Here is an 11,360-nt window from a genome sequence, read left to right as displayed (position 1 = left end):
CCCGTGTGGGCCCGGGTGGGGGCTCCCGCCTCTTACGGGATGGAAACTCCGGTGTCCAGAGGGGCGGGCGCGCGGTGAAAGGGGCATTGGTGCAGCCTGCGGCGGCCTCGCAGCGCGCCGGGCCCGGCTCCGATCGCGTCCCGGCCCCGCGCCCCCCGCGCCCCCCGCGCCCCCCGCGCCCCGCGCCCCCCGCGCCCCGCGCCCCCGCGCCCCCGCGCCCCCCGCGCCCCCCGCGCCCCGCGCCCCCGCGCCCCCCGCGCCCCCCACGCCATGCGCCCCCAGGGCCCCGCCGCCGCCTCCCCGCCGCGGCTCCTCGGCCTCCTGCTGCTCCTGCTGCTCCTGCTGCTGCAGCTGCGCGCGCCGTCGAGCGCCTCCGAGACTCCCAAGGGGAAGCAAAAGGCGCTGCTGCGGCCGAGGGAGGTGGTGGACCTGGTGAGTCCGCGGGGCTCCAGCTGTTGGGGTGGGGCGGTCGGCACGGCGCGTCTGTGGGTGTGCGGGCCCGGGGTGCCCCGCTGGTCCGGGGCCGCGTGCACCGTGGGGCCGGGGGGTGCGGGCGGCGGGGCCGTGGCGGGGCGGGGGTGCGACGCCCCAAAATGCAGGGAGCCGCCCAGTAAGTTCTGGCCTCTGAGGGCCTCCCCCACCCCAAGGGGATGCAGAGGGCTCGCGAGGCAGTGGGGGTCGGCTGAGAAGCTCCGGGGCATGAGAGGGTGGGCCTGGGAGCGGCTGGGACACCCGGCCTCGCCGACGCGGTCCTGGGTGGGCCTGGGCCAGAGCCCGAGCCCGGCGACGTGTCCTGTGTTGGCGCCGGTGGCCACGTCTGCCTGCGGGAGCGAATAACAACCCTCACGAAGCATCCGTCCAGCTCTTTGTGACTTGAAGACTATGAGTCATGTTGGGTCATCTTCCTAGGAAGTGTGGGCTGCAATTTACTTTGTTGGACGACCACAGCTCGGGACAGGAATGGCTCAGAGGGATTAAGGCCGGAAGGGAAAAATGAAGGGACCCGGCACCAACCCTCGAAGGACCCATTTCATTGTTCTGTTTGGGCAGATGGGCACTCAGCTCTCCCAGATGCCCTGGGTCCTCAGCCTGTGGCCACCAAGCAAGAGCATCACAGTGGAGCTAAGGAGGAAGACAGTTTTCAGGAGAACAAATAAATAGCCCAAGTGCTTTCTGAGGGGCTAATCCACGCGAAAGTCTTTTTGCTTAAAGCTCTTACCCTGCAAAAGTCAACAAACCCAGTGGAGGGCAGAGCAGTCCTCCGCCCTGTGTCAAGAGCTGTCCTTTCACAGCTACCATATTCCTTGCACATAATAAATTTCAGTCTTTAAATCAATCTTATTTGCAGACAAATATGGTTTGCAGACATTGCAGTACATAAGGGGGGGCATTGTTTTGATAAAAAAAAAAACTGTTTCAAATTTGTCAAGCTGCCACTATAAACTAAGCTAATAAACCAGATTCCCTGGCAGCTAGTTCTATGCCAGATTCAAAAGCTCTGGAAAAAAATTCCTGCCATTGCACACTGCACTTTTTGGTGATGTGCTATGTAATTCTGCCCCACAAAGCAGACAATGTATTCAGGGCTACAGTTCTATTTTAAGTGTCTAAATTATTTAAAACTGCACCAAATGTCTGTGGTTCATGTGCAGTTTGCATTTTATGAATTTGTAATTATGATACACAAAATACCCCTTTTCTCCATAAAGCTAGCAATTTTTTCTTTTCCTCCATGGATTTACAGTACCTGCGGTTTCCCACAACTCTTGCCCAACTTGGAAAAGCTTATTGTGCTGCCAAGCTCAGGTGCATCCTGTAGATTGGATTTGGTTTTGCTGGAGGAAAAAAAATGTTCATGCGGTCATTGAGAAGGTCTCAACAGATTGTATAAAGCACCTTCTTTGTACAGGTTCTTTCAAAGCGTTCCTTTCAAGCTTCCAGCGAGCTCTGCCCCCTGGTGGCCAATGGAAGAAACAGGGGGTTCATTCTACAGACCTTTATAGAACCCCTGCCCAGCGCTAAGCGCATTTTAAAGCGAAAGAAGACAGATGTAATACCCATGGAACCAAATTCAATAAAATTATATGGCCACTGAAATGCAGTCTTTAGATAAAAAAACTGAATAAGAATTCTCCGCCTCGGCACTATGACATTTGGGGCTAGATAATTCTTTGTTATGGGAACTGTCCTGTGCATTGTAGGATGTTTAGCAGCACCTGTACATATACCCATGAGATGCTGGCAGTAACCTCTCGCCTCAGCTTGTGACAACCAAAAATGCCTCCAGACATTTGCTAAGTGTACCCTAGAGGACAAAACTGTCCCTGATTGAGAGCTGATATGTAAGAAAATAAAACTTTGTGTAGCATCTTGCCCCAACAGGAATAATAGTGAAAAAAAAATATCAGAAGAAGTCTTATTGTTTTTCCCTTCTCACTTGAAATGTATGTTCACACATTACATGTGTCTGCTATTAAGAGTATAAAATAGACCAAGCTGTTTTAGAATATTTTATACTTCAGTAAAAATTTGTCTCTGCCTCTCTCTCTCTCTATCGTAAATAAATAAATAAATAATAAATAAATCTTTAAAAAAAAAGAAATTTTACCCTAGGGACCCTTCCTTCACGTAAAAATAGAAAGAAGCAGGAGATGTGCAATCTGAATCAAAGATACTGCTGGTATAAGATAATTATTAACCAAGATTTTTATTTTTATTTTTTATTTTATTTTTTAAAGATTTTTATTTATTTATTCATGAGAGACACAGAGAGAGAGGCAGAGACACAGGCAGAGGGAGAAGCAGGCTCCATGCAGGGAGCCTGATGTGGGACTTGATCCCGGGACTCCAGGATCACGCCGTGGGCCAGAGGCAGGCGCTAAACCACTGAGCCACCCAGGGATCCCCAACCAAGATTTTTAAAATAATTATATTTCTAGGACTATGTCTGAGGGAAATGACTCAAAAGAAGAAAAAAGCCATATGGATGACAATTTTCATTACAATAGTACTAATGATAGAAAAAAAATAGAAATAACCTAAGTATCCCCAAATAGTGCAATGCTAGCATAAAATTTTTAAATTATCATTCTGAAATCCCAGTCCTTTACAGCATATAGGGTTAGAAGAAAAAAATAGTATATCTAATTATGTTCACCCTGGAATATAGCAATTTAAAAATTATGTATGCTTTTAAATAAGCAACAGAAAAAAGCAGGCAAATGAAAACATTTTGTCTTCTTTGATTTCTGTGTGTGTGTGTGTGTGTGTGTGTGTGTGCAGCCTGCAATAAAAAGAATGGAAAGAAATCTCAATATTTTAGAAATAACTTTAAAATCAATTCTCTAAAAAAATCAATTCTCTAAAAAAAATCAATTCTCTATAAAACTCATCGAGAGTATAAACCAGGAGTATGAAGAGATTCTTGACTCCAACGACTCAAAATAAATACAATTCTATGGGCCCCTGGGTGGCTCACCTGGTTAAGCAACGAACTCTTAGTTTGGGCTCAGGTCATGATCTTAGGGTCCTAAGATCGAGCCCCTCATTAAGCCCCCAGTTGAGCCTGTTGACCTCAAATGGAATGCCCACATTGGGCTCCACAATTAGGAGGGAGTCTGCTTGTCTCCCCCTCTCTCTGCCCCTCCCCCTGCTCTCCCTCAAGTAAGATAAATCTTTAAAAAAGAATGCAGTTCTAATCAGAATGAGTCTTTGAATCTTGAGTGGTGAGGGTTTGTCCCTTTTCCCTTTTTCTGCTCTAGTATAATGGAATGTGCTTACAAGGACCTGCAGGGGTGCCTGGGCGAGATGGAAGCCCTGGGGCCAATGGCATTCCTGGTACCCCTGGGATCCCAGGTCGAGATGGATTCAAAGGAGAAAAGGGGGAATGCTTGAGGGAAAGTTTTGAAGAGTCCTGGACACCTAACTACAAGCAGTGTTCATGGAGTTCGCTCAATTATGGCATAGATCTTGGAAAAATTGCGGTAAGTAAAGTCTGAATTATTTTAAAGTTGAAGCAAAACTTAAGAGTTTTCATAGTTGAGAGTGAGTTTAAGATTTTATTTTATTTTATTTTTGCTAGGAAACTTTTTACAAAATTAAGGAGTAGGGATGCCGTGGCTAAGTTAGAATTAATGAATTAAAAAGATAATATTTCAGAGTTAATTTTAAGAAGGTATTTCTAAGACAAATCACCATTAATAATGTCTAAAATAACTTACTCTTTTTTTAAAAATGCAAACAAAAAGGGAGAGTGTAAGTGTCTGTGTTGGACAGTAAACAACTTTCCAATCTTGTTCTAAAGTGAACTTAAATTTAATTTATATAAGAAATTTTGCTATGGCTCTAAACATAAGGATGGGAAGAAATTTCCAAGAAACTAACAATGTGATAGGAATTGTCTCGAAGTGAGAAGTTCATGCTTAAAAATGCTAAGTTTGAGAGAAGTGGAATGGACCAGAGTTGTACTACAGTGAGCATTTAAAATTTTTCTGCAACATTTAAGGGGAGAAAGTACTCAAAAGAGCCTGTCTAGCAATAAATTTTGGTTAATGGTTCAGTCACTTTAATTAGTGTTTACTTCAAAAGTAACTGGCTACTGGGATGGCACAGAGTTTAAGAAGCTGGTGCTATTCCTAAGCCTCTTTCTTTCTTCTTTCTTTCTTTCTTTCTTTCTTTCTTTCTTTCTTTCTTTCTTTCTTTCTTTCTTTCTTTCTTCTTTCTTTCTTTCTTTCTTTCTTCTTTCTTTTTTTTTACAACCAACTTTGTACATGGTTCTGTGTATATATTATCATTATTCAATGTTATTCCTTGATATTAAGCACTCCCACCACCAGGCAAATCAAGTACAAGAGATTTTATTTTCACAAAACTCCGAGATGCCCTCATCTCAGCTCTTTACTGTCTGCTCAATTATATATAAAAATATTTGAGGGATGCCTGGGTGGCTCAGCGGTTGGGCACCTGCCTTCGGCCCGGGGCATGATCCTGGAGACCCGGGATCGAGTCCCATGTCGGGCCTCCCTACATGGAGCCTGATTCTCCCTCTGCCTGTGTCTCTGCCTCTCTCTCTTCCCATGTGTCTCATGAATAAATCTTTAAATATATATATAAATGTTTGAGACTGTCTTGTTTGAATTTTGTGTGCTAGGATTTCCATAGAGCTTCCAGAGTTTTGATGACTGTGACCATTTTTATTTTCATATGTGATTTCTTAGAAAGCATTTTGTTAGAATGTTGCCTGATTCTTTACACATCTGACATTGATAGACTGGTTACTTATTTATATAGCCGATCAAAAGTTGCTGAGTTGTCTCTAAAACTATCCCTATGGACTCTGAATTATTATGTTTTTAGGTTTCTTTTAGAAGCAGTCAGAATGAGTTTGAGAGCTTTCTGAAAGTAAAAGATAGTAGACTGTGAGCCAGTAGACAGAAGTTTTGCTAAGAGAAATGAGAGAAAAAACTAGGGCCTTCTAATTGTTTCATATAGGTAAAGACAAAAACCTCCACCTATGCTTTACCCCTGGTACTGTTTGCTGTTGCTCATGAAGAAATGGCTCAAGAATAAATATATAGAGACAGTGCTAGTCTAGAATATAAGTTCCATGAGGGCAGAGATTCTGTTTCATTTACTGTTGTAACTGTAGCATCCAGTACATAGGGCTCAGGAAATATTTTTGGAATGAAAAAAGAAAAAAAATAGAGATATTGGTTTGGTTTAAAAGATTGAAGAAGACTAGCTGTTTTGAGTAAAACTAAAATATACCATTAGTCCATGGTGTGAAGAATTCCAAGAATGCCATAATTTGATTTTCTTAGCGTTCCTAATATCAGAGTCTCTTATCTACCTTGCAGAGAATCTCTCTCCTTCTGTAAAAGTTAAGCTTTTTAAAATGTAGTTTGAAGAAAAGGAAAGTTAAAAAAATTCACAATACAACTTGAAAGCGTCTTTTAAATGAAAAGTGAAAAGCTAATCCTATTTCTGTGTTTGTGATAGGAGTGTACATTTACCAAGATGCGCTCAAACAGTGCCCTGAGAGTTTTGTTCAGTGGCTCACTTCGGTTAAAATGCAGAAATGCATGCTGTCAGCGTTGGTATTTCACGTTCAATGGAGCTGAATGTTCAGGACCTCTTCCCATTGAAGCCATAATTTATTTGGACCAAGGAAGCCCTGAACTCAATTCAACAATTAATATTCATCGCACTTCTTCTGGTATGTAGAACAATGACTGCAGGATGTGCCTTATGTCTTTAGAGACCAAAAGTTGGTTTTGAACCCACTATCATGTTGGCTCACCAGCCTGTGACAAAAAGAGACCTAGAGCAAGTTTTCAGTATCTTAATCTTCATCCCAGTTGCATTTCAGAATTCCCTGAGATGGATCTTTAAAAAAATACACAGATGCCAGGGTCCCATCTCTGACCAAATGAATCGGAATCTCTGGGGATAAGACCATATTTTTTTAAAAGATCCCCAAGGTTGGAAATCACTGAGTTAGATGAAACAGCAAAACAGCCCATTATGCCATAGAGCAGGTTTTCTTTTCTTTTCTTTTCTTTTCTTTTCTTTTCTTTTCTTTTCTTTTCTTTTCTTTTCTTTTCTTTTTTCTTTTCTTTTTTCTTTTCTTTTCTTTTCTTTTCTTCTTTTTTTTCTTTTCTTTTCTTTTTTCTTTTCTTTTCTTTCTTTCTTTTTTTTTTTTTTAAGCAGGTTTTCAACCCTGGCTACACATGAGGCTCAACTAGGAAACTTAAAAAAAAATCCCCGTACCTGGGTACCCCTTTCCAGGGAGTAGAACCTAATGGGTCTAGATACAGCCAAGGCAGTGATTTCAGAATTGCTTCTAGTTAGTTTAATGCTCAGCCAAGGTTGAGATCCACTAGCTTTTATTGATAAGGAGATTATTTCTCTGCCTTGTCCTTTAAAAGGATAGATATTGTCTGCTGAATTTGTAAAAGAGAACATTTCTATATTGCATTCTCTGTTTCTAGTATAAGAGAAAAGACATTTAAACCAGTGGTCACTTAGGCTGTGGAAAATAAATTATTGGTTTGTTTTATTCTAAGATTCATTAAAGAAAGTTTGGAAGTCTACCCCCCCCCCCAAAAAAAAAAGGAAAAGGGATATCCGTTAATGTCATCACCCAGAGACACCACTGTCAGTACTTGGCTGCCAACCATTTTGGCTTCTTGAGTCACAGCAGGTAACACACCATGATAACTATGCTGGAAGAATCACAAGACATATCTATCACTAGCTTCGTTTCCCTGATTTCTTGCAGGGATTTCTCACTAACCTCGTACTTAAAAATGGCAGAGAGAAGAGAAGAGATCCCTCCACTGTTAACCAGAGGAAATCATATTTCAGCATGCTTGGGGATCCAAGTCAGATAGATTACTGAGCCCCAAAACTAATATAGCACATTTATTCCTGAGAAGTCAAGAGCATCTCTTCTTCATTCTTCCTCAAATCCCCAGAGGATCCTTGAGATACAAAAAAGATGTTGTAACTCCCTCTCTCGGCGCATAGAGAAGGTCCAGGGAAATCAAATGAGTTATGCTGGACAGTAGAATCAGTATTCAGGACAGAAACCACTCCTTGTCTTCCCTCTTATCTCCCTAACCCTGTCTTTAATCAGGTTAAAAAGCTTGATCACTAGGTCCTGGGATACTTGTACTGGAAAGGATGATAGGTTTTCCACCTAAGAAGCAGTCTTTCTAGTAAAGTAAACCTAGACATAAAATGAAAATTCTACCAGGAAGTGATGTATGTTTGGTATATATAGGTACATACTGAACACCATATACTATATGGTGTATATGTGATAGATATAGTTGGTATAAGCAACTTACCTTCTATTGTATTACCTACCTTTAAGGTGTTTGTGCTAATATCATATAATATGAGCCATCAGGCCCAGGAACTGTGACCTATACATGTATATACTTTATAAATTATTTAACATGTCATTTCCCAACCGTGGTGTTGGTATGACCAACCCACGTTGGTCATTTGGTATGACCACTTGGGTGGAATGTCAGAAGTAATTTGTTATTTATGACAGTTTTTGTAGTAAGGTGGTAGAAGGTTACTTCTGTAATAAAATCACTTTCCCTTGCACACTGATACTCTTTCTTGAGAGAAAGGAGACACCTCATGCTTAGCACATCGAGATGACTTAAAGCCTCGGACAATGCCCATGGGAGTTCGAAAAACATTTGAATGTCACCTTGTTACCTGGGTCTATGAGGAAAACAGGTCTAGAAATCCCTCATCCCACATGTTTCAGGTGCTTCATAAGTTGTGATACTATATTATTACAGCAAAAATGTTCATTCATTCAAAAAACGTTATATTGGTTATATATGGTTCATGACCATGAAGTGACCATTTGACTCTCCTGTGAGACTGAGGACCCAAATTTGTCTTATGTCCTGTAGTGTGAGTTGAACAAGCGTCTAGACCATGGATATGCAGAACTTGGGAGAACATGAGTATTTCTGGGCATTTTCTCTCAGCATGGCCCTAGATTATGGGATTGTGGCCACACTACTTCATTCTCCCAGGCGTGAAAGGGGCCTGAACCATAGTCAAGTCTCTGGATTCTGAAGAAGATTGCTTCAGATCTACGTCTGTGAGGCTCAGCTGGAATGTACCAACCTACCAAATAGGAAACTTGACCAGTCACATGATGGCATCCCTATGCTGTTTTATAGGTCAGGACTCATTTTCTGAAAGAATCTGGCAACCTTTGGTTCCTCTACCCCCTTAAACAGACATGTATCTTTTTGTCTGTTAAAATAACCATTAGGGGAATTTTAAAAAGTATTACTATAGAAGGACCTTGGTAAGATGGAATGCAAGTTGTATATTAGTAGGTGAATGTCCAGAGAACCTGAGAAAAGTTGTATATTTATAAAGCATAAGAACACAGAGGAAAAGCAAGGTCGTTTCTTTTTCACTGCGAGGAAATTCCGTGTAAAATGAGATTCCCAGATTGAAGGACTGGTATAATTATTCTAGAACATCTTTTACTATTACAAAGGCCCTTTCTTCTACCCATCAAGTGTATAGGTAAGTGTTGGAAAAGCTTTTTTTTTTAAAAAAAAAAAAAGATCTGCATATCAAAGAAAGTCTTGGCTTTGAAAAGTGTGGGCTTCCTTTGTTTAGTCAAATAAATTGCTTTTTTTTTCCAGTCACCTAAATAGTAACTTTGGGTAACTAAACAGATTCAGGTTTTATGGCTGAAACCTGTAAGAAAACCGCCTGTTCAGCTTTTATCATCGGGTGGATAATATACATTTTTAAAAAATATTTCTGTGGTAAGAAAAAGAGAACTTCTCTTTATGAAGTCCTTAGTAAGTATTAGGATTTTTAATTCACTGTGCATTAAATAGATTTGTTATCTAACTTGCTTAAGTCATAAAATTTAGATGAGGATTTTTGTTTTTTGTTCTAAAGAAAGGTGTAACTTTCATCTCTCTTCTGCAGTGGAAGGACTTTGTGAAGGCATTGGAGCCGGCTTAGTGGATGTTGCTATCTGGGTTGGGACTTGTTCCGATTATCCGAAGGGAGACGCCTCTACTGGATGGAATTCAGTATCTCGCATCATTATTGAAGAACTACCAAAATAAATTCTTTCATTTTCATTCCCTACCTCTTTTTTATTAAGCCTTTGAATGGTTCATCTTAGTGGCATTTTATATAATTTTTATGTATACATCTGAATAAAAAACAAAGCTAAATGTGTTTCAGACCAAAGTGTGATTTCACACTGTTTGAAAATCCAGTATTTTTCATTTTCCTTCAATCAAAAAAATGGTTTCAGGATTTTGTAGTTGATTAGAACACCTTCTTTGTATTCCCCATTCCCTGAACCTATAATTCGGAATGTCTTTGTGTGGTCTTGAACTTTTCCTATTCTCTTAGGATAGGACTTTTAAAACATAAAGGCTACCAGCCTTTGTACAACTTGTAAATGTTTGGAACTGTTTTATATCTGTGAAATAAAACTTAATTTCAAACAACCTCAGTATGCTAACCTAATTGCCACTAAAATTAGAGTTCCCAATACTTCACATCTGAAAAGTTGGGTTCATTTAATAATCATATATTGAATTTTAGTGAATGTATAGTACTGTTTGTTCCATACTTTGAGGAATATAAAGAAAAAGGGGTATTTACATGTCAGGAATTACATTAGCAGTTTAGGATTTTTATCTTAAAGAATAAAAAGATGTGAATTCTGTCCTCAATTGCTTACCATTTGGTAGAGAGGATACAATATATACAAAAGTAACAATAAATCAAAGATCATATGTTAATTGACATGACAGTTGTTGAAGTGGTGGTATAATTGAAAGGGTGTTCCGTTACTTCTGGCTGAAGGGATCAGAAAGAATTCAGGATGAAGGAAGTAAAGGTGTCAGACTGATAAAGTTAAGTGAATCCTGGACTTGAATTGGAAGTATCAGTATGAAGTACTTTATCTTAAATAAGGCTGAGAAACAATAACAACAAAATCTCCTCGTTTGGGGCTGTGAACAATGACCTAGAAATTATGACCAGTTGAGTAACATCCTGATTGTGATCTCCACATTCCATTTCCCCCCAAAAGGAACTAAGCCTCCTTGAAGAAATGGGTGATTTCAGTTCTGGGGCAGAAAGTGTACAGTAGGAGTCTGGAACATCTTGGCATACTGGAAAACAAGGCAGCTATGAAAGACAACTGAAAAGGATCCAAGAGCCAACTTGAATTGCTTCCCACTGGCAAAGATGGTACAACGTAAGCATCAATAAAAATAATAACTGCAACAGTTTGCAACACATCAAATGTGTTTTAATGCAGGAGTTCATAATGATACTAACATAAAATTCATTGGTCAACTTGGAGGATGCCAGCAAACCAACTTGTTACTTTGAAACTTGGTAAATAGAAAAAACCAAGCATTTATTCTGCTTTCTCAATATGAACCATATTTCTGGGTGACCAAATTGTTGATGAAGGGAAATTTCTCCTTCTAGAAATGTTTTGTAGTGTGTATTGGTATAGATAAATGAAGAGTGATAGAATATCAAATTTTCAACCCCTCACCAATTAAGAGATCTAGCAATAATCATCAGGGAGGGAGTAGATTGTATGTCTTAATGAAAGTACGTAACACCACCCAAGAAGTACTTTTGTCAAGAAACCATCACACTTGGATTTGATATAGCTTCCAGATATAACCCTTAAATTTCAGGAAATACAGAGGATAGAAGAACATGTTAATTGACATGGCCGAATCATAATCAGCAAATCTAGACTGGGAAAGTTGAAAGACAATTTGGTTTCTTCCACAAATAAATTGCAAGAAAAGAAA

General features: G+C 40.4%; 1 protein-coding gene across 1 annotated transcript; it reads left to right on the top strand.

Annotated features, from left to right (window-relative positions):
- Positions 1 to 267: 267 nt before the first annotated feature.
- On the top strand, positions 268 to 10,030 carry CTHRC1 (collagen triple helix repeat containing 1). The gene is made up of 4 exons (XM_041769003.1): positions 268 to 432; positions 3,762 to 3,983; positions 5,998 to 6,214; positions 9,490 to 10,030. The coding sequence occupies exons 1-4, from the start codon at positions 271 to 273 to the stop codon at positions 9,630 to 9,632; spliced, it is 744 nt and encodes a 247-aa protein (XP_041624937.1). The 5' UTR covers positions 268 to 270; the 3' UTR covers positions 9,633 to 10,030.
- The last annotated feature ends 1,330 nt before the right edge of the window (positions 10,031 to 11,360 follow it).

This window comes from Vulpes lagopus, chromosome 9, assembly GCF_018345385.1.
Source record: "Vulpes lagopus strain Blue_001 chromosome 9, ASM1834538v1, whole genome shotgun sequence".
NCBI classification, from domain to species: Eukaryota; Metazoa; Chordata; class Mammalia; order Carnivora; family Canidae; genus Vulpes; species Vulpes lagopus.
This window is presented reverse-complemented; position numbering and strand designations above follow the sequence as displayed.

Excerpts from the sequence above, each read along its gene's own strand:
- CTHRC1 (XM_041769003.1), top strand. The coding sequence starts at position 271 with ATGCGCCCCCAGGGCCCCGCCGCCGCCTCCCCGCCGCGGCTCCTCGGC. Across the intron at positions 433-3,761 it reads CGAGGGAGGTGGTGGACCTG|TATAATGGAATGTGCTTACA; the intron begins GTGAGTCCGCGG and ends TTTCTGCTCTAG. Across the intron at positions 3,984-5,997 it reads TAGATCTTGGAAAAATTGCG|GAGTGTACATTTACCAAGAT; the intron begins GTAAGTAAAGTC and ends TGTTTGTGATAG.